The sequence below is a fragment of the Petromyzon marinus genome, chromosome 39, assembly GCF_048934315.1.
Source record: "Petromyzon marinus isolate PM22_M1 ecotype Great Lakes invasive population chromosome 39, UKy_Petmar_22M1.pri1.0, whole genome shotgun sequence".
Classification (NCBI taxonomy): Eukaryota; Metazoa; Chordata; class Hyperoartia; order Petromyzontiformes; family Petromyzontidae; genus Petromyzon; species Petromyzon marinus.
In genome coordinates, this window is record NC_133705.1 from 5,770,350 (window position 1) to 5,793,889 (window position 23,540).

Genomic DNA, 23,540 nt, shown 5'->3' on the forward strand with positions numbered 1-23,540 from the left:
GGGTGGTGGAGGGTTACGACACATTTATAAATAACGCGATCTAACCCAAAAACTTTTATTATGAATAATATTGGTCGCGAAAGCCTACGTGTTATAATCGTCATTGATTAAAAGCTGTCCGATGCGTTTTCGCGTTGAACAGCGCATTGTTTGGCGACGGTGTGTCCAACGTTTTGGCACAACCCGAAAACATCGGCGAGCTGAACAGCATACCAGCGATAACCTCCGCAGTAGTGACATCATAATCATCACCCAGCGCTGCCATCATCACCATCTCTGGACTCGACACATGTAGTGCTGCTCAGTGTAAAGTTAACCGTGATTTGGCTTTTGGGCAGATTGCTTCTGGCCATGAGAGTGTGGAGTTTCCAGCGATGAATCAGGACATCGCCGAATGCTCGTGAGGCCGTCCGCGCTGGCAGGGCGGGCGAGAGGGGCATCGGAGTGTCGGCGGTGATGAAATGTGTGTTACATTTCCACAGGAGTGAGCCAGTTGTTTTTAATAGGGGGGGGGGGGGGGGGGCTCTTACCATAGCATGCCACTGTGCTGACTGCCCTGTCCACAGGAATGCCCCAAAGCGCAGCCGTGCAAATGTGCTCTGCACATTTGCACGGCGTTGCAGAGGGTGGTGCCTCTTTGAGAGACGGGGAGGGCGGCCACTGACGAGGGAGACCCAGGACAGACTCCCCGTGATGGTGCCAGTCGCTCCTCATTGTCCGTGTACGGCCGATGAAGAGACGACTGTTCGTGATTCCATTCTGAGTGACATCGCCAACCAATGGCTTCGTCTGAGAGTTGCTGAATTGCAGATACACCCACCCGCTTACCAGCTCACCCATTCACTCATCCATTCACCCACTCACGTACCCGCTCACCCACCCACACACTAATCTGCTCACCCACACACCCACTCACTCACTTATTGCATCCACCCACTCATCCATTCACCCACCCGCCTACCCACTCGGTCACCCACACCCTCACTCACTGACTCATTCACCCACCCACTCACCTATCCACTTACTCATCCATTCACCAACCCACTCACCAACCCACTCACCCACTCACTCACTTACTCACCCACTCACTCACCCACCCGCCCACTCGCTCACTCATCGACTCACCCACCACATTCTTCTGTATTTGGGGTAGTGCACAGTTACATGGTCCATGGTTTGGAGGTCGTAGCTACAGTCGCACACAAAGAGAGAGTCTTGGATTCTCCACTTGTGCATCGGGTATCCAGGTACCTAGTGGCAGAGAAGCGCAGAGGTAGCACCTGTGCCTCACAGCAAAAATAACCTGGGTTCAATTCCCAACTCGTGTGCCTTTCCGCGTGGAGTTTTGCGTGTTCTCCCCCTGTCCTGTATGGGTTTCCTCCGGATTCTCCGGTTTCCGCCCCGAACCAAATCCATCCAGTCAATCTGGTATTGGCCGAAACACTCCAATGCTGAGAATCACACCACAAATTACTCAATTGGGACAAACGCATAGCAGCAACAAAATCATTGTTCCCTACTACTGCTACGAATGCACAAACTGAAACTAAACTATTTTTTATTTTACCAGGTGAGGCCCACTGACCTATATCACTCTTTTTCAGAAGCAACCTGGCCACAAATGATATCTAAATGAAGTGGCTTATCACGTGGACATTTACAGCAGCCAAAGACTCTAAACGCAAGTTTATAAATGTGGGGGGGGGAAACCAGAGGTCCCGGACAAAAATCCACACGACCATGGGGATAGAGAGACACCGCAAACTCTAAATATACAGCAAGCATCAGGGTCGGGATCGAACTCAGGACCTCCTGTAGACCAGGCGAGGTGGTTAACATCTCCTAGCCACCGTGGTGATGATGATGATGATGAGACAGAGAGACACGCAAACTCCAAATATACAGCAAGCATCAGGGTCGGGATCGAACTCAGTACCTCCTGTAGACCAGGCGAGGTGGTTAACATCTCCTAGCCACCGTGGTGATGATGATAATGATGATGAGACAGAGAGACACGCAAACTCCAAATATACAGCAGGCATCAGGGTCGGGATCGAACTCAGGACCTCCTGTGTACCAGGCGAGGTGGTTAACATCTCCTAGCCACCGTGGTGATGATGATGATGATGAGACAGAGAGACACGCAAACTCCAAATATACAGCAGGCATCGGGGTCGGGATCGAACTCAGGATCTCCTGTGTACCAGGCGAGGGAGTTAACATCTCGCCACCATGGCAGATCCGTCTTGTAAAAAAAGAGTCTTGAGACTCAATGAGGCGTTCCTGGGTAAACAAGCACAACGTCAATATCCATAATACAGGGTTTCTTTGTGTTATATCGCGTAAATATATAAACGGATGATATTGGTCGCGAAATCCTACGTGTTACAAAATCAATTATGTTAAAAATAATCCATGCATCGCGCGTATCCGGTTCAGCGCTGCCTAATTGTCTCCACGGCAGCTGGAAGCCGTGCGGTGTGGTGACGGTGGTGCTGGTGGTGGTGGTGCCGGCTCTGGTTTGACACCAGAGGGCTCACTTCGAATCAGTGGAGCGGCATCTTTTCATCAGTTGCGTAACGCTGCTGTATGGAAGCTACCTGGTCTGTCGCTCCGCACGAAGCTTCGGGTCTACTCGGCCACGGTCATTCCCTCCCTTCTCTACGCTTGCGAAGCATGGACCCCCTAATGGAACATCTTCGCCAGTTAGAAACATTGAGGCTGGAATGCCTACGATCCAGGCTGAATTGTGTGAGGAGCTCACAAATCTTTGAAAGAACTGGACAAAGTCCTATCGGTGAGTTCCTCCAGCAGGCAAGGCTGCGTTGGCTGGGTCATGTAGCCCGCATTCCCAGCCACCGCATGCCCAGCCACCGCATGCCTAAATAGCTTTTGTTTGGCTAGATAGAGGGTGCTAAACGGGAACGGCGTGGGCTAGAGAAGAGATGGAGTGATGTGGTACAGGAGGACGTGAAGCTGAGTGGACTTGCCGATGACTGGTACCAGTGGTGTCAAGATCGGCCTCTGTGGAGGAGGCTCGTGAAGGACACTGCTACTGGGCAGTTGGAGGCATTCGCCCTCCAACTACAACGGAGGGCGGAGGAGCAACGCTCATAACAACGAGCAAAGCGCCAGGTGGCTAAAGCACAGCAAGTTGGCACAGTAGGGGGTACAGGTGGTGCATCAGCCAGTCATCTCATTCATCTCAATCAGTCGACCCGTGGCACCTGGGTCTTCCCCGTGACCTCCTGCCGGCGGGCGTTCGACACTTCACGTGGCCTCAACGTGCACAGAGCCGGGCACAAGCGCCATGGTGACGTCACCGCTACGTAGTGTGGAATGGCGGATGTTGTTGGTGGTGGCACTGGTGGCGCTGGTGGCGGTAGTGCTGGTGGCAGTGTCACAGGTCTGGTCTTGATCGTGGCGAAAGTCCATTTGGTGAGGGCGGAGGGGGGGGGCCTGAGCAAAACTAACAGCCACGGCACATCAATGCCGTGGCAATCTCAGCAGCCGTGCGAAGGCAATTTAAGCTGGCAGACCAATTAGATACCACTTTGCGGATGCGGGCCGCCGAGCCAAACCCCCGTTGATCCAACATTTCCATCACGTTCCACCTCGCGGGTTAATATTTAATTTGAAGTTTGTCCAACGTTTTCTGTTGTCGTGTGTAAGGCTTCCCCGTACCGCGCCCAGCCCGGCGAACCCCGTTAAACAAAGGTCACGATACAAAGGTCACGCCGTGGGACACGGGACCCCCCCCGCCCCTGGTCGAATTTAATTGTTTAACGTGCCCCCCCCCCTTTCCCCGTGGGTGCGCAGCAAAAAGCAAATCGGGGGGGGGGGGAGTTGGGGGGGCGAATAAAAATAAATGTATCTTCTTGTGCCGCCCGGGGAGTTTGCGTGACCTTTGAAGAATGCGCAACGGTTAACGTGGGGTGGTAAAGGCTGCGGTAAAGTTGCGGAAAAGGTGAGGTAAAGCTGCGAAGTTGAGGTAAAGTTGAGGTAAAGTTGCGGTAAAGTTGAGGTAAAGTTGCGGTAAAGTTGCGGTGACGTTGAGGTAAAGTTGAGGTAAAGTTGCGGTAAAGTTGAGGTAAAGTTGCTGTAAAGTTGCGGTGACGTCGAGGTAAAGTTGAGGTAAATATGCGGTAATTTTGAGGTAGAGCTGCGGTAAAGTTGAGGTAAAGTTGCGGTAAAGTTGAGGTAAAGTTGCGGTAAAGTTGAGGTAAAGTTGAGGTAAAGTTGCGGTAAAGTTGAGGTAAAGTTGAGGTAAAGTTGCGGTAATGTTGCGGTGACATTGAGGTAAAGTTGCGGGAAAGTTGAGGTAGAGCTGCAGTAAAGTTGAGGTAAAGTTGCGGTAAAGTTTAGGTAAAGTTCTTATTGTACGTACGAGTCTTTCACATTCTTGGTTCTCTCGGTAAAGTCACGTAGATAGAAGAATTTTTTTTTTTTATAAAATATAAGTAAAAAAACCACGACGTTTCGATCGCAACACAAGCGGTCTTCATCAGGCGGAGAGAAAAGAGGGCAAACCTGCAAATGCAACTCCTTAAAAGGGTTTCCAAAGTGAGTGGGCGGGGGACGAGAGTTGGGGGGAGGAGGGCTTGTGCAGTGTGAACAGCATGGGCGGGGCAACCACTCAGACAATGGGGTGAGGGGGGGTAAAGATAGGGGGAGAGAGAGGGGGGGCAGAGGTAAGGGGAGAGAGTGGGGGTAGAGTAGACAATGGGGGAGTTGGGAGGAGGACTGTGCGTACACAGCATGGGTGGGCAGACAATGGGTGGAGGGGGGGGGTAGAGATAGGGGGGAGAGAGAGAGGGGGTAGAGATGGAGGGGGGGGGGCATTGCACCTCGCTACACACATCCACACTGCTGACGGTCGAGGTTGACAAGAAAACACAAATCAAGTCATGACCCAAAGTGGTTGATGACATCTTTCCAATTATTGCTGAGTTTAAAACTGTCGTCTGTATATATGGATGGCTTCGTGAACAAATATTTGTTGATAGCCAGTCGGCTTGCAAAGTACCATCGTCTTAGAGAAATCAATTTCATGTGAGCCAACCGCATTAAAGTAATGATCAGCCACGGCAGAAGTATTGGTCCTGCCGTGTTTCAGATCTGCCTTATGTTCACGAACACGGTCCGAGACATGTCGTTTAGTTTCCACAATGCAACTGCTGCCGCAGGTACAGCTTAGTTTGTAGATGCCGGGATATTGCATGTTCAGAATCTTGTCCTTCACAGATGGAATTAGGTCACGAATTTTATGCACTGTGTTAAATCGGACCTGGATCTTGTGTTTGTTCAGGATTTTGGAAATATTTTTGGTTATTCCTGCTATGTAAGGCAAGGTGATGGTTTTTATTGGATCTTCATATGGCTCCTTCCTCACGGTTGGGGTGATGGCCTTGCGGATTGTGTAGTCAGAATATCTATTCCCTTTGAGAGCCTGGTGTACGTGTTTGAGTTCACTGGTCAGGTGTTCATGGTCGGAGATACAGTGAGCTCTATGGTGTAGCGTTTTGACGAGGGAATTCTTCTGGGATGGATGGTGGTGGGAATCAGGTTTTAGGTAGGCGTCAGTATGGGTTACTTTCATGTCGACAGAGTAGCTCATTGAACCATCTGGTCTCTTTTTGATTAGGACATCCAAGAAAGGTAGCATGCCATCCTTTTCTACCTCCATGGTGAATTTGATGGCTGGGTGTATGGAATTGATGTGGTTGAAGAATTGTTTCAGAGCTGGTCGGCCATGTGGCCAGATGACGAACGTGTCATCTACATACCTCTTCCACAAGGACGGGCGTAGAGTGGATGCCTGGATGGTGCCCGTCTCAAATTTTTTCGTATCTCTCTTATTGCCACGTGTATCTCTCTTATTGTCACGTGTGTGCATGTGCGAGTCTGGCTTCAGTTTCCTCCACGGGTGTCTGCCAGCGTTTGATTTTCTCCGGCCTCCTCGCCGCACGTGGAGACATCTCAGCGGATTGAGTGTTGTCTTCTCTGCTTGGATAGTGTCCCGCACCGCCCAGAGAGCGGATACCACAAGGCCAGCCCAAAGAGCCATAGGCAGCCACGTCCGGCCCACGTGCTCGGTGCTGAGTCAACGTACTCTCTCTGGGCCCCGTGGTCTGTCTCTGCTTTATACGCTGTGTAAGCGTGCTGTGTGTGTGTGGTGCGTCTGGCCTGTGCGCTCTGTGCTGTGTCCGAGGGCTGTGTGTTGTGTCTGGTCTTCGTCGTGTGCCTGGTCTGTACGTTGTGTCAGCGTGCTGTATCTGCGCGCCGCGTCTGTGCACCGCATATTTCCGCTGCGCCTGTTCGCTGCGTCTCTGCGCTCTGCCAGTGCACTGCTTCGGCGCGCTGCTCCGGCGCGCTGCTCCGGCGCGCTGCGCCGGTGCGCTGCGTCCGTGCGCTGCGCTGGTGCGCTGCGTCTCATGAGTGGGTGAGTGGGTACTTGAGTGAGCGTTCGGTAACCCTGCAAGCCCCCCCCCCTCCTCCCCGCAGCGTTACGTAACTCCGCGAGATGAACGCTCGCGAGCGTCCGGGCAGAGTGGCAGCGGTGGCGGTGATCGCTCGGCTGTGAGCGATGGGCGGCGTCTCCACCCCGACACGCCGCCAGAGGGGACGCAGTCTTCTTTCTTCCTTCCCTTTTGTTGCTTTCAATCTCGCCAGCGTTCATCCCAGCGGCTACCGCCACAGCGGAGGGCGTAACGGTCAGCAGCACTACTGGACTTACGGTCCAGAGGTCGCCCGCCAGTTCGATTCCACCTCCCGGCGCAGGAGTTTGAACACTCGTCTTATTTTTACACGTGCTTTATGTAGCGTCTGGACGGAGAACGCTTTACAGAGGATTAAGAATGGTACGTATGAATGGATATGGTGGAGAGGAGGTGAAAAAATTAGATGGGAGGATGTTAATGCACGTTGATTCTAAAATCTGAACTGAAAAACCAGAAGAACCCAGAGAAATATCCACAGGACTGCGGCGTGAGAGACACCGCAAACTCCAAATACACAGCAGGCATCAGGGTCGGGATCGAACCCATGCACTCCTCTATACCAGGCGAGGTAGTTAACATCTCCTAGCCACCGTGGCGAGATTTGCTCTACCGCCTTCTGGCGAGCCAGCGTATGGCCGGCACCTCGATGCCCGCGCGAGAAGGAAATGCCACAGAATTTCTCTGATCCACCAACCCTTAAAAGCCTACAGCGTGGCCTCGGTGCAGTTGCACCGCCTGCACCACCCGACAGCTACCCCACTGGGCGCTTGCGGCGCCGCGCAGCTGTGTGGCGTTAAGCAGCCGTGCCTCTCCGCCACAACCGGAACCCGCGGTGGGGGGGTGGAGGGTGGATTGGGGGGGGGCGAAAGAGGGTGGGGGGGGGGGCACGGGGGGGGGGGTGGCTGGGAGGGGGCCGCACGTTGGCCTGGGCCCGGCTCATCGTGGGAAGAGGAGTTCCAGGGACGAGGCTCACCGCTGCCGCTGCCGTCTCCTGTTACTGCCACCCCAGCGTTTCTCACAAGCTCCCCTCTGCTCATTGGCTCTGTGCCTTGCGGGCCACCGCTTTTGCCCCGCCCCCGGCCACGCCCCCAAGTCCCCCACTCCCGGATCGTTCGGCGAACTCGGCAGCTGCGGCGAGTGCGCGGGATAAACGAGGGTCAGGAGGGTAACGGTGTTAACGGGGGTCACGGTGTTAACGGGGGTCACGAGGGTAACGGTGTTAACGGGGGTCACGGTGTTAACGGGGGTCACGAAGGTAACGGTGTTAACGGGGGTCAGGAGGGTAACGGTGTTAACGGGGGTCACGGTGTTAACGGGGGTCACGAGGGTAACGGTGTTAACGGGGGTCAGGAGGGTAACGGTGTTAACGGGGGTCACGAGGGTAACGGTGTTAACGGGGGTCACGAGGGTAACGGTGTTAACGAGGGTCACGAGGGTAACGGTGTTAACGGGGGTCACGAGGGTAACGGTGTTAACGAGGGTCACGAGGGTAACGGTGTTAACGGGGGTCACGAGGGTAACGGTGTTAACGAGGGTCACGAGGGTAACGGTGTTAACGGGGGTCACGAGGGTAACGGTGTTAACGGGGGTCACGAGGGTAACGGTGTTAACGGGGGTCACGAGGGTAACGGTGTTAACGAGGGTCACGAGGGTAACGGTGTTAACGGGGGTCACGAGGGTAACGGTGTTAACGAGGGTCACGAGGGTAACGGTGTTAACGGGGGTCACGAGGGTAACGGTGTTAACGGGGGTCACGAGGGTAACGGTGTTAACGGGGGTCACGAGGGTAACGGTGTTAACGGGGGTCACGAGGGTAACGGTGTTAACGGGGGTCAGGAGAGTAACGGTGTTAACGAGGGTAACGGTGTTAACGGGGGTAACGGGGGTAACATGGGTAACGATGGAGGTCCGCGTACCCAGGGGCGGCCCTAGACTCGCTGCTGCCAGCAACTGGGCCCCCCACGCGAATCACACAATCGGCGCCCACACCCCCAAACCCCAAGGGCGGATCTCGGCTGAGGTTTTTTTTTTGGTAAACTGGGAGACTTTTGTCCCCTATTTTCCATTTGATATTTTGTAAGCGGGTTTTTTGTTTTTTAAACAGAGGCATAATTATTTGGTCTGTACGTCCGTCGGTCCGTCGGTCCGTCCAACCAATACATTCTCGGAAATGTTGATAAATTTATTGTAATTCAAATTCCCTCCGTACGCGCACGGGAATTGAAAGAATGACATCCTCGTAATGTTATTAGTATTTTATTTGACATTTGTTTTCCTCGACTTTGGCGCCATAGTTCACCTCCACGGACGTAACCCCCCCCCCCCCCTCGTTGAGAACCACTGCTCAAGAGCACGGGAAGCGGCGGGGGTGAGGGGGGCCCTTCGGGGTACAACCCGGCCCCCTCCAAGTCACAGGGCCCGTCACGTGGCGTGGCCCCTCACGTGTCCGTGGCCTAACCGCCCAGCAAACAAACAAAAATATGCCAGTGGCTGCAACCGGCATTCTAGCCAGCAACTGATGGAGTCCGAGAGGGGATTTTTTTTTGTTTTACCCGAGTCGCGTGCCTCACTTGGGAACCGCCACGCCAGTCCCCCCCCCTCCCCAGACCCCCCTAGCCCCCCCCAGCCCCCCCCCCAGGGCCTCACCCCCCCCTCCCCTGGTGCACCTCGCCAGTTGCGCGAGGCGATTGTACAATCGGGCGGTCGTTATTTTCCTCGCGCGATGATTGCGCAACGCGATGATTGCGCAACGCGGCGTGTGCGTCAATGTGGATCGTTGAATACAATGTGTGCGACCGATGTATTGGAAAGTCCGGTTCAGCCGCCAGTGCAGCGGAGAGATTCCTCACAGCCCCATGCGGGGGGGCGCCTCCCTACGTCTCCGTGTTTCACCACGCCACGGTGGCTAGGAGATGTTAACTACCTCGCCTGGTCTACAGGAGGTCGTGGGTTCGATCCCGACCATAACGACTGCTGTATATTTGGAGTTTGTGGTGTCTCTCTCTCTCTCATCATCAGGGTGGCTAGGAGATGGTAACTACCTCGCCTGGTATACAGGAGGTCGTGGGTTTGATCGCGACCCTGACGCCTGCTGCTGCTGTATATTTGGAGTTTGCGGTGTCTCTCTCTTATCATCATCACGGTGGCTAGGACATGTTAACTACCTCGCCTGATACGCAGGAGGTCGTGGGTTTGATCGCGACCATGACGCCTGCTGCTGCTGTATATTTGGAGTTTGTGGTGTCTCTCTCTCTCATCATCATCACGGTGGTTAGGAGATGTTAACTACCTCGCCTGGTGTACAGGAGGTCGTGGGTTCGATCGCGACCCTAACGCCTGCTGCTGTATATTTGGAGTTTGTGGTGTCTCTCTCTCTCTCATCATCATCACGGTGGTTAGGATATGTTAACTACCTCGCCTGGTATGGAGGAGGTTGTGGGTTCAATCGCGATCATGACGCCTGCTGCTGCTGTATATTTGGAGTTTGTGGTGTCTCTCTCTTCCCGTGGCTGCGTGGATTTTTCTCCGGATCCTCAGGGTTACTCCTTCCGCATTTGTAAACACGCCTTTAAAGTATCTGGCTCCGATACATGTCCACGTGACAAGCCACTTCGTTGAGCTATCATATGTGGCCAGGTCGCTTCTAAAACATTGCTGTAGATAGCTGAGTGGGCCTTACCTGATCAAATAAAACATCGCTATTTTCAGTGTCTCTCTCTCTCAGTATGTTTACAACTGCATGGATTTAGATCGGTTTCCTGGTTCCTATGTTGTGATTGTTTCTCTGTTACTCGTACTTTCTAGGCGTGATCTCTCTCTCTACGTCTGTCTGTGTTTCTCTGTGTCTCGCTATGTTTCTCTCTGTCTGTATCTCCGTGCATTTGAAGATGTTTAATTTTCTCCGTAAATGTCCCTCGAGGTCTCTGTGATTCTCTGTCGCTCCCCCTCTCTCTGCGTGTCCCTGTGGTTCCTCTGTTGTTCTTCTGCATGTCTCCGTGTACAAGTCTCCTCTGCATCTCGTCTATCTCGCTGTATCCTCAGTGTCTCTACCCCCCCCTCTCTCTCATGTTCCGCTCTCGGTAAAAACAAAGGAGACGTCCCCCTCCCCCCACCCCACTCTCTAAGAGCTGAGATCATTAAAACAAAAAAATCTCTCTCCAAATCTGGTCACGCCGAGACTCGGGCAAATTATTGGGATATTCCTCCCTTGTCAGGAGAGGGAGGACGGGCGGGGGAGGGACGGGGGATGGAGGGGGGAGCGAGGGAGCGAGCGGGGGGGGGAGCGAGGGAGCGAGCAGGGCGAGGGGGGAGCGAGGGAGGAGTGAGCGGGGAGCGAGGGGGGAGGAGGGCGAGGGAGGGAGCGGGGGGGGGGGGGCGAGCGGGGGGGGGGAGCGAGCGGGGGGGGGGGAGTTGGGGCAGCTAGCTGGAGGTGGCGCGTTCCACTCATAGCTGCGTGGCGAGGAGGAGAGAGCCCCCCCCCCCTCTCTCGCTGTCGCCACGCACCTGACAGTCGCTCACAGTCCCAGCCTGCAGGAATGTGCGCCAGCCTCCCTCCCCCTCTCTCACCTGACCGCCCAAACCCCCACCCCCACACCCCACACCCCCCACACCCCCCACACCCCCCACCTCCCACACCCCCCACCTCCCACACCCCCCACCTCCCACACCCCCCACCCCCACACCCCCCACCCCCACCCCCCCACACCCCCACCCCCACACCCCCACACCCCCCACCCCCCCCACCCCCACACCCCCACACCCCCACCCCCCACCCTTTCTTTTTCACCTCCGCACCCTCCTCCGAGAATCCCGGTTGCCGAGCGAGGCCAAACCTTGCATGCCAAGCGGCCTGCAACAAACAGCACCGTTTTGAGTTGTATCTAGATGAGGGGTGCTGAAACAATGGCGACATCGGCTCCGTGCGCCGCTGCTGCTGCCGCCGGACGGATCTTCGTCTGCGTGGCGACGGCTTGGTGAGGCCATCATCCAGCAGTGGATTGACCATGGCTGAATGTGATGGTGAAACTGATGATGGTGATGTTTATGAGAGCTGGGCAACAGAGATGATGGGAGTGAACTCAACAGTGGATACGCGCGGAGGAGAGAAGCAGAAAGGGAATCGTTGTGGCCCGCATTGCTGTGGTGGTTGGACACAGCGAGTGAGTGGGTGAGTGAGTGGGTGGGTGAGCGAGTGGGTGAGTGGGTGAGTGAGTGGGTGGGTGAGCGAGTGGGTGAGTGGGTGTGGGGGTGAGTGAGTGAGTGAGTGGGTGAGCGAGTGGGTGAGTGTGTTGTTCTGACCTGCAGTGTGGTGGTGGTGAAGATGACACAGTGAGTGAGTGGGTGAGCGAGTGGGTGAGTGGGTGTGCGAGTGGGTGTGCGAGTGTGTGGGTGAGTGAGTGGGTGAGCGAGTGGGTGAGTGTGTTGTTGTGACCAGCAGTGTGGTGGTGAAGACGACACAGTGAGTGAGTGGGTGAGCGAGTGGGTGAGTGTGTTGTTATGACCTGCAGTGTGGTGGTGGTGAAGATGACAGTGAGTGAGTGGGTGAGTGTGTTGTTGTGACCTGCAGTGTGGTGGTGGTGAAGATGACACAGTGAGTGGGTGAGCGAGTGGGTGAGTGTGTTGTTGTGACCTGCAGTGTGGTGGTGGTGAAGATGACACAGTGAGTGAGTGGGTGAGCGAGTGGGTGAGTGTGTTGTTCTGACCTGCAGTGTGATGGTGGTGAAGATGACACAGTGAGTGAGTGGGTGAGCGAGTGGGTGAGTGTGTTGTTCTGACCTGCAGTGTGATGGTGGTGAAGATGACACAGTGAGTGGGTGAGCGAGTGGGTGAGTGTGTTGTTCTGACCTGCAGTGTGATGGTGGTGAAGATGACACAGTGAGTGGGTGAGCGAGTGGGTGAGTGTGTTGTTGTGACCTGCAGTGTGGTGGTGGTGGTGAAGACGACACAGTGAGTGAGTGGGTGAGCGAGTGGGTGAGTGTGTTGTTGTGACCTGCAGTGTGGTGGTGGTGGTGAAGACGACACAGTGAGTGAGTGGGTGAGCGAGTGGGTGAGTGGGTGTGCGAGTGTGTGGGTGAGTGAGTGAGTGGGTGAGCGAGTGGGTGAGTGTGTTGTTGTGACCTGCAGTGTGGTGGTGGTGAAGACGACACAGTGAGTGAGTGGGTGAGCGAGTGGGTGAGTGTGTTGTTATGACCAGCAGTGTGGTGGTGGTGTAGACGACACAGTGAGTGAGTGGGTGAGCGAGTGGGTGAGTGTGTTGTGACCAGCAGTGTGGTGGTGGTGGAGACGACACAGTGAGTGGATGAGCGAGCGGGTGAGTGTGTGGGTGAGCGAGTGGGTGAGTGGGTGTGTGAGTGTGTGGATGAGCGAGTGGGTGAGTGGGTGTGTGAGTGTGTGGGTGAGCGAGTGGGTGAGTGGGTGTGTGAGTGTGTGGGTGAGCGAGTGGGTGAGTGGGTGTGTGAGTGTGTGGGTGAGCGAGCGGGCGTATCTACAGTTCACCAACTCTCAGACGAAGCCACTGATTGACCACATCACTCAGAATCTCTAACAATGGGCGAGCGAATGTGTTGTTGTGGCCATCGGTGTGGTGGCTGAGATGAAACAGTCGATGTCTGGCACCCACATTGACCGTGGCGGTAGTGATAGAAGGGCGACGAGGAGGCGACTGACCGCCGGCGAGCGAGTGACTGTAGTTCGTCAGCGATTTCTGGATCATCCGTCACCCCGACTGCCTTACGGTGAATGCTACCAGTTAGATGGGGGCTTGGTGCACCACCCCTGAGAGCGAGGCAGGGAGGCAGGGAGCACGCCGGCATGTGACAGCACGCACGGCCGCCCCCACCGTGCAGCACCCGGGTTCATTTCCCCTCGGGGAGGGAGTGGAGTTCAGGGGGGGGGGGGGGTTATAAGGTCGCGGATGAAGCGTGTTCTCTCTGGCTCGTGATGGAGCAACAATAGACCCCTCTGTCTGTCTCCCTCTCCGTGCGTCCGTGCGTCCGTCACGATGACCACTCCCGTCGCGCGACACCCTCCCGTGCCCTCTGTCCACGCGACAATGCCAGCGAAGCGGCGGCGCTAACGAGCTCCTCGTGCGCTCCGTTCCTGGGCCGTGCGAGGCGGCGCGCTCCGTTGGGCCGGGCAGGGAGAACGTCGCTCAAGGCACTTGGCCCCGTGGCCCCGTGGCCCCGTGGCGCGGTGCGTGCGGACGCTCTCTCATCTCTCTCATCTCTCCGCTCTCTCCTCTCTCGTGCTGTGACAGCGCCAGCACCACCCAGGCTCGGGTTAACGGCAGTGCTGGAGTAGCGGCGGCTGTTTGGGCCCTCGGTGTAAGGGATTAAGTAATAATAATAACTTAATAATAGTAAATAATATTCGTAAGGCTTCTTTTACGTCCGTAGATGCCACCAATGCGTGCCGTGTTATGGGAAGCCAGGAAACGAACAGAACCGGCCGGGTCGACGGCCAGAACTCGGCGGCGGGGTGAAGGCCAGTTTACAGAGGTGAGAGATTTCAAGACAGGCTTCACTCCGACTCCGAATGTCTTAATCGGTAAAGGCAAAAGCGTTGTTCCATCGTCTGGGAGCTGCACGGTGGAAAAAGCCACGACGATCACTCCAGGAACAGAGTCCATCGAGGGAGGCGGTGCGCAGATCCCGGGGACCTCGTTGGAGAGTGAACACGGATCACAGCTCCTGCAGATACCATGGGGCTAGGCCAAGGAGAGCCTTCATATTAACCGGGCACTTCTACTGAAGTGCCGGATGATCACAAGGGGCTGTGCAAAACAAAGACAGAGATCCCCTGTAGAGCCTGAACAGATTTTGAGGTTAAGTCGACCTCGGGGATGCCCAGGACCGGCTCCAATAACCGCAATTGCTGTTGTGGTGGGCGTGAGCTGGAATCGAACTCGGGTCACCGGCGCACTAACCACTGTACAAAAACCCAGGCAGACTCACACCAATACAATCCAACCCCAATACAAACGATTCGATAAACACAATGTCCCCCTCCTTCACCTCCTTTCATTGCTCTCTTGATCGCCTCTTCTCCATTGCCCATTCTCTTCCTCTTCCCTCCTCTCGCCCCTCCACTCCTTCACGTCCCTCTCCTATAGCCCTTTCGTGATCCCCAAATACCCCGTCTATAACTGTCACTCATTGCTCAATGCCTTGCAGCATAACCCCCCCTCCCACCCCTCAACTGCATCACTCCATTCCGTGTCACCGTTGTATAAGCGACGTCCTAGAACACCTTGAGTGACGGCGTTACATAAACATATACATTGGATGAGATCAGTGTTCTTCATTGTAAGGCCCGCGGGCCACTGACGCCCACTGACATGCGGCTCTCCCGACACTACACAAATTGTGAAAACACCCCACCACCACCATCATCATCATCGTGCTGCTGTCAAACCACCCCAATGGTTTCAAACAATGTGTGGCTGCCCTCGGCGCTGATGATGTCTTGTTCCTCACCCCAACCCCCCTCTGAAAATTAGCGGAGAACACTGGATTAGATAAAAAACAAACAGGTTGCGTCTTAAGGTGTGATTTGAATAAAATATAAGGGGGGGGGGGGTGGGGCTTTGCTGAGAAAACATCCAGTGTCCGTATGAACTTCTTCTGCACCGTACGTAGCCCACCGTGATAATTGGATAACACTATGTAACACGATTTTTGTCCCTGGGTAGTAAGTGTTATTTTTAAATTGCTTATGCCTAATACGTATCGAAAATGGCTATTATTCCCCACTAACTTTGCTTTTGTGACCCCTGCCACTTCTGCATACACGAGGACATCGGCGTTTTAAACAGTGTCCCCTTAATATGCCAGGTTTAACCCGCCACCACCCGACAGCCAATTAGTAAGGGTTGTCACATAAACAGAACGTGGCCAGTTTGTTACTACTACCGGCTTCAGGCCGCAGGCAGATTTGAATATTTAGCCAGCTAACACTGCGCTGTCACCACCTTGTCCATTGAACGAAGGAGTTCTGCCGATGTGTGGCTGTATTTTTTTAAAATATTTTTATTTTTTTATTGTTTCCCTTCTACGTGACTTTACCGAAAGAACCAAGAATATGAATCCCTGCAGTCACGAAAGCTTTAAATCAAAATGTATTTATTTTGTTACGCATTGTGCTCATTTGTACGTGGCAGAGCCTGTTGCACTATGGGTCTTAAATTAGACATCAGGTTGCGAACTTGACAGCCCATAAAGTCTTGGTGGCTTTGATACCCGTGGTTTGAGCAGGTATTGCGCTTCCTTTGGAATTGACAACTACAATGATTGTAGTAACCTTACGTTCCAAGGTATTATTTGGGTCTCGTTTAATTCATACAGTACATCTCAGATTTTATTATCGTAATCCTCACGAGGCATCAGTTGATCGGCCCTTAGCAGCAAGAATTGAGTTTTTATTTTATTTTTTGCTCTCAATTCTCTTAAGGCTTCAGCCTCCAGCCTGGAGCCTGCCGTCCACTGGGTTTAGGAAACTGCCCTGGGATGCAAGCGAGTTGTCGAAGGCTTTGCCCGCGAGGTGGCCAGGAGATGAATGTACGGCATTGGATTCTTGAATCCATCTGTGCGGAGCTTTGCATGCCACTCGTGTGCGTGGGTTTTCACCGGCTCCTCCGTTTCCCTACAACGTGAAGTGGAACACCCACTCATGCTACTTTTAGCGTGGCCGTCCGGATACTGGCTATCGAGTGTACGGGCAGTGCGCCGGTTAGAAGGGCCCAGGTTGTGGCCTCTGTGAATGAGGGGTGGGGGGGTGGTGGGAGAGAAGCATTTAATTCCTTCTACCGGGGCCCATGCCAACCGTACTACACTACCGGAGATGCAGACTCAGGAGACCCATAGACTTTATGTACAAAGAGACAATTACCGCTTGGGGGATGCCCGACCCAGGGGCGGGTGCCCGCCTCGACCGCTCAGTGCCGCTTTCCGCGAGCAGTCGTTTGTTGTTATTGTTCGGTTCTTGGTCAACGGAGCCGAGTGGACTCGACATGAAAACACGGTTTTGTTCAGCAGCCTTACGGACATTGCTGAGAGATGAACCTGACGCAGCAGGAGTTGCGGAAGAAACGGGAATGTGCCGAGCGACAGGCAGAACGAGAACAAGCCGAAAGGGAGCAGCAGATGTTGTAGTTAGGCCTTGTTACTTTGCCCCTAAAATTAACTTTTACCACGCCCTATTTCAAGGAAGCGGGGTTCAACTTCACAGCTCTTGCCGCGGTGTCGTTTCTGCATCCTTGATGCTGCACACGTTGGCGTGCTGCTACTGGAGTGCGACCCTTTCCTGGGCTAGTTTCTCCCTCCCGCTCGACTTCTGTTCACAGCCCACTTTAAATACTTATTGACACAATAAGTGCCACAACTGGACCTACACCAGAACCTGCTAGTCAGCCTAAATTGGTCGCCACCTGCTGTGAATTTGCTACTTCCTCCCAATTAACTCACCAACACAGGAGACTACCATTTAACCCGTAATAGACTTACAAAGAGACCGATAGACTCACAGAGAACCAAAGACTCACATAGAGAACCAAAGACTCGCACAAAGACCTGTGGACTCACGCGGAGACCCGCGGACTCGCGTGGAGACTCAGTAACTACTGAGTGTACAGGCTGCACGACTGCGCGATGGTCCACCGGGAGGGCGCAGGCACTGGGCTGCAAAGGGTGGGCGGAGGGGGTGGGGGGCAGATGGGGCTGGGCCCCCCATTTCATTCCTCCCACCAGGGCCCATCCCAACCCACATTACGCCACTGAGACGGCTCAGCGAGGCGTTCCTCTGGCGAATAAAGAGCGAGATTATTATTATCATCAACCCTCGTTGTCACCGTTACTCGGCAGGCACAATGGGACTTTGAGACTTCCAAGAGCTGCGGGCACCGTGGAGGAGCTGTGCGGGGGCCGACGCTGGCCATCGGGGGCCACGACCGGGGCCACCCTTGATTGAGGCCGTGAGAGAGACAGAGAGGGGGGCGGGTGGAAGCCCCCCCCCCATACCCCCCGCGGCGGCTGCGCGGCGATGAATGGGGCCGCCTGTTGTTACGGCGTGAGCCGCTCGTGGTGGCGGTGGGTGAAGGGGGCCTTTGATGCCGGGCATGGGGACGTGATCGGCACGGGGGGGGGGGGGTGGAGGGGTGGGCCGTGGTAGGCGCGGGGGCCGTGGCGGCCGCACCCGCACAGCGTGGGCCTTGTCTCGCTGAGTAATAATAATTAATAGCAGCGGCGTTAATCATAATGGGAGGGGAGGTCTCCCTCCTCCGCCTCCGCCCCCGATTCGGGAATAATCAACCCCAATGTGTGTCTGCCACAAGGTTGGGGCGGCCGCGGTGTGGGGCGGCCGCGGTGTGGTGCGGCTGCGGTGTGGGGCGGTCGCGGTGTGGGGCGGCCGCGGTGTGGGGCGGCCGCGGTGTGGGGCGGCCGCGGTGTGGGGCGGCCGCGGTGTGGGGCGGCCGCGGTGTGGGGCGGCCGCGGTGTGGGGCGGCCGCGGTGTGGGGCGGCCGCGGTGTGGGGCGGCCTTGTCTCTCTGGCAGTGGCGCCGCCGCCGCCGCTGCTGCTTGCGAGCCACTGCGTTACGGCCTTCGTGTGCGCGCGTGTGTGTGTACGTGTCTTTGTGTGTGTGTACGTGTTTGTCTAAGCCATTCCCTGTTCACCTTGGGGTGCGACAGGGATGACCTCTGGCTCCCACATTATTTCACATCTTTTTCGACCACGTAGCTCGTGAAGTCTTTGACGGCTGTACCAGAGGAATTTCCATCTGGTACAGATACAATGGGAGGCTGATCGATGCCCGGGTGTGGTCAAGGGATGGCTCCCTATTGGTCAACCATGTTATGTATGCCGATGATCTGGTGATTGCTGCTCACTCAGAGGAGGAATTGGAGGCGCTGCTGCTGAACCTGGAGCTTGCCACTAAGAGGTGGGGCGTTACCATCAGCCCCACCAAAACTAAGCACCTGCCTGGGTATTTTATACCATCAGGCACTCCACCCCCACAACTTCCAATTGGTGATGGGGCAGTTGTGGAGAGAGTGGAGAGTTTCCCATACCTGGGCAGTGTGCTCATGACCGGCTCCGGTTTGACAGCAGAGGTCTCACTCTGAATCAGTCGAGTGGCATTATATTTTCATTGGTCGCTTAATGCTGTGTGGAAGCTACCTGGTCTGTCGCTTCGGACGAAGCTTCAAGTCTTCTCGGCCACGGTCATGCCCTCCCTTCTCTACGCTTGCGAAACGTGGACCCTCCTAATGGAGCATCTTCGCCGATTAGAAACATTTAGGCTGGCCTGCCTACGATCCATCCTGTGTTTAACCAGGCTGGATTGTGTGAGGAGCTCACAAATCCTTGAAAGATCTGGGCAAAGTCCCATCGGTGAGCTCCTCCGGCAGGCAAGGCTGCATTGGCTGGGCCATGTCGCCCGCATGCCCAGTCACCACATGCCTAAACAGCTTTTGTTCGGCCGGATCGAGGGGGTTAAACGGGCGCGGCACGGGCTAGAGAAGAGATGGAGTGATGTGGTACAGGAGGACGTGGAGCTGAATGGACTTGCCGATGACTGGTACCAGCGGTGTCAAGATCGGCCTCTGTGGAGGAGGCTCGTGAAGGACGCTACTGGGCAGTTGGAGGTAGTCGCCCTCCAACAACAATGGAGGGCGGAGAAGCGACGCTCACAACAACAAGCGGAGCGCCGGGTGGCTGAAGCACAGCGGGTTGGCACAGTAGGGGGCACAGGTGGTACATCAGCCAGTCATCTCAGTCAGTCGACCCGTGGCACCTGGGTCGGCCCCGTGACCTCCTGCCAGCGGGCGTTCGACACTTCACGTAGCCCCAGGGTGCACATAGCCTGGCACAAGCGTCGTGGTGACGTCCCCGCCACTTAGTGGCGAATGGCGGTTGTTGTTGTGTGGTAGTGGGAAGTGGTAGGGCAGCGGTTAACGCTATGCTGCGCTACGAACCCGGCCGACCCAGGTTCGATTCCCGCTCACGGCCAACACCACCAAACCGGTCCTGGGCCTCCCCTAGGTGGACTCAGCCTCCAATGAGTACCCGGTGCGGTCTGTAAACTTCTCCACTCGGGAGACAAAGGCGGCCGGGCGTGGTTGCTGACCACAAACCCCCTCGTGTGCCTTGCATGCCTTCAAAGGTGCTCGTGAACAGCACTTGCCCTAACGGTCTGTTGAAGGCTATCCGGGGGATCTTCGTCTCTGGTGGTTAAAATCCATTGTGCTTTTACCGGTTAAACGTTTAACGGTGAGCCGCGCTGGAGAATTGTCCACGCCAATGGGCGGCCTCACGTGGGGCTCGCAAACCCAGAGGTGTGGAGGAATCTGCCGTGGGGGAATGATGATCGTGTTGGACTCAACTCACTACCCTCACTCACCGCTACACTCACCACCTTCACTCGCTCAGCCCTACACTCACCACCCTCACTCACAACTACACTGACCACCCTCACTCACAACTACACTCACCACCCTCACTCACTGCTACACTCACCACCTTCACTCACTCACCCCTATATTTATCACCCTCACTCACAACTACACTCACCACCCTCACTCACAACTACACTCACCACCCTCACTCACTGCTACACTCACCACCTTCACTCGCTCACCCCTACACTCACCACCCTCACTCACAACTACACTCACCACCCTCACTCACAACTACACTCACCACCCTCACTCACTGCTACACTCACCACCTTCACTCGCTCACCCCTACACTCACCACCCTCACTCACAACTACACTCACCACTCTCACATCTGCACTCACCACCCTCACTCACTGCTACACTCACCACCCTCACTCACACACCTCTAAACTCACCACCCTCACTCACCTCTACACTCACCACCCTCACACACTCACCCCTACACTCACCACCCTCACTCACAACTACACTCACCACCCTCACAATATCACACGCAAAGGTAACCATCCCCTGTATAGCCTTAACAGACTGTCGGGGCAAGTGCTGTTAGCGAGCACCTATGAAGGCCGGAACGGTACACGAGGGGGTGGGTGGCCAGCACCACGCCCAACCACCTTTGTCTACCTAGTGGCGATGTTTACACACCGCACCAGGTACTAATTTGAGGCTGAGTCGACCTAGGGGAGGCCCAGGACCGATTCAAATAATCGTCACCGGTTTTGGCTGTGAGCTGGAATTGAACTCGGGTCGCCTGGTTCATAGCGCAGCGTAGCGCTAACCGCTACACTACCGCTCCCCACAAGGACAAAGATCCCCCGTGAAGCCTCAGACTTTTGGGGAAAGTGCTGTTAGCGAGCACCATACACACACACACACGCGCGCGCGCACGCATTCTGGGTGGTGGAATCCTGCCTGGCGTCCCCTAATCCCGAGGCTGAACACCCCCCGTCGGCGTTCAGCGTTCCGCGTGCCCAGAGACGGATGCCGTTCCGTAGGTACGGGCGGCACACAGTGGCCGCCCGCCCGCCCGCTCGCTCGCCCGGCCCGGCCGACGGAGCGCGCCAGACCGCAGCTGGACGGCGCTGGCGATCGACGCCAAACCAATGCGCTCGGCGCACTCCGTATCGGCGACGTTTCGAGCAAATGGCCCTTCGTCACGGCTGCCTGAGAGCCGTTGCCTCAAACGTCCCCCCCCCCCCCCAGTGATAGGCGACTTGTTCTCTTTGAGGCCGGAGAGATGTGCCTCTCTGGCGCCTTGCATGCTTATGTGGCTGTAGGGCTGTAGGGGAGTGTGGCTGTCTGTGTGGCTGTCGGGCTGTAGGGGAGCGTGGCTGTCTGTGTGGCTGTAGGGCTGTAGGGGAGTGTGGCTGTCTGTGTTGCTGTAGGGCTGTAGGGTAGTGCGGCTGTCTGTGTGGCTGTAGGGTTGTAGGGGAGTGTGGCTGTCTGTGTGGCTGTAGGGCTGTAGGGGAGTGTGGCTGTCTGTGTGGCTGTAGGGCTGTAGGGGAGTGTGGCTGTAGGGCTGTAGGGTAGTGCGGCTGTCTGTGTGGCTGTAGGGCTGTAGGGCTGTAGGGTAGTGCGGCTGTCTGTGTGACTGTAGGGCTGTGCGCCTGTATGGCTATTCGGCTGTACGTGTGGCTGCAGTGCTATGTGGCTGTAGGGCTGTAGGGCGGTGTGGCTGTCTCTATGGCTATTTGCTTGTCTCTGTGGCTTTGGGGCTGTCTGTGCAGCTGTGTGATTGTAGGGTTAGGTGGGTCTAGGGCTGTGTGGCTGTAGGGCTGTACAGCTGTCTGTGTGGCTGTAGGGCTGTCTGCCTGTACACGCTGTTTGTTTGTTGGCACAAGTGTCACTGTCCCTCAACCAGGTTTCCTTAAATACACATTTTATAAATAAAGCTGGTGGAGAGGGGGGGTGCTGGCCGTATACAAATCCTGCGGCAGATCCGCTTCACCCGGACCCGGATCGTTCTTGGCCATTCATTGGCATGGCCCCGGGCAGTGGAAGCGTCGTGGGGGGCCCCCGCTGTGGGGCCCCAGTGCCCGCGACACCCCCCCCCCCTCCCCAATCCTGGCCCCCTGGGTCGGGTCGCACACCGAACCACGGCGACCCAGGGTCTGCTCGTACTCCGCTCCAGATTGAGGAGGGCTCTGTGGAGTCCACCCTGGGGTTTTCTGGGCTCGGGTTTCGCGAATGCCGTTGCAGGTGGCTTCGTTGAACGTCTGGAATGCAACATAGCAAGGGCCATTGGTAAATCGCGACTGGCCAGGAACCCATAGACTCGCGCAGAGACTCATAGACTCGTATAGAGACCCATAGACTCGTATAGAGACCCATAGACTCGTGCAGAGACTCATAGACTCGTAGAAAGACCCATAGACTCGCGCAGATACCCAAAGATTCGTGGAGAGACCCATTGACTCGTATAGAGACCGGTAGCCTCACACAGACACCCATAGACTTACAGCGGAGACCCGTTGACTCACAACAGAGACCCATAAACTCACACGCAGACCCAGAGACTCTTATAATAACAATGCAATGTCTCTGTGTCCGCTGTGTGTCCTTCTGCCCCCTCCACCATATCCCCTGGACCGTGTCCCTGCGTGCCCTCCGTGTGCCCGTGCAGTTGTGTACCGCGTGAACATCAACTTCACGAGCTCGATTGCGTATGACGAGCGCATGGAGAACTACGAGTCGGAGGAGTTCCAGGAGGTGTCCCGGGCCGTCATCGACGCCGTGAGTTCCGCTCACCCTCACGCTCGCTGACCATCGCGCTCACTCACCCTTGCAGCCCCTTCTTCACTCACTTTCATGGTGGGGGGGTGTGCGGCTGTGTGGGGCGGGGGGGGGGCGCTAGGGAAGAGCGAGGGGGGAGAGCGGCCTGGACTGTGGGGGGTGTGGGTGGGGAGGGGTGGGGGCCCCTCTGTGCTGCCTTGCGGTTAATTTTGCGGTAAAGGAGACCCTCGAATACCGCGGGGTTCATCGTCCGCGGTGTCGACCTATCGCGGGCAACCATTTTGAGTATCAATTTAGCTATCGCGGTGGTTAATTGTGGCCTTTCACGGCTAGACTGTGCCCGAAAGTACTGCATCATTGTCTATTACGGACCGTCTCATCGGCTGGCACCGTGGTGTGGGGCGGGGGAGGCACGGGAGGCAGTCGGTGGCACCTCAACCCCACAGCCGTGCGAGCATCTCGCGGGCAAAGACAAAGATCCCCCGTGTAGCCTGTCAACAGACTGCTGGGGGGCAAGTGCTGTTAGCGAGCAGCACCGACGAAGGCCGGCACGGCACACGAGGGCGGCAGGCGGCCGGCACCGCGCCCGGCCGCCTTTGTCTCCCTAGCGGTGACATTTACACACCGCACCAGGTACTCATTTGAGGCTGAGTCGACGTAGGGAAGGCCCAGGACCGACTCGGATAATCGTCACTTGGTGTTGGCCGTGAGCGGGAATCGAACTCGGGTCGCTGGGTTCATAGCGTGCTAACCGTAGCACCACCGCTCCCCCACTCGCAGACAAAGACAGGCACACAGACGCTTTTGGATCATCATCATCATCGGTAAGCAGTGTTTACTCAGTATGTATGCGACTA

The 23,540-nt window shown here is 55.9% G+C and overlaps 1 protein-coding gene across 10 annotated transcripts in view; it reads left to right on the forward strand.

Moving 5' to 3' along the window:
* The window catches only part of HSPG2 (heparan sulfate proteoglycan 2), a 217,452-nt gene that overhangs the window by 75,410 nt on the left and 118,502 nt on the right, over nucleotides 1-23,540 (forward strand). For all 10 annotated transcript variants that reach the window (XM_076072845.1, XM_076072848.1, XM_076072846.1 and 7 more), the window contains exon 4: nucleotides 22,574-22,683. In XM_076072845.1, the coding sequence (XP_075928960.1) occupies nucleotides 22,574-22,683 (110 nt within the window). The remainder of the gene's footprint in view (nucleotides 1-22,573; nucleotides 22,684-23,540) is intronic.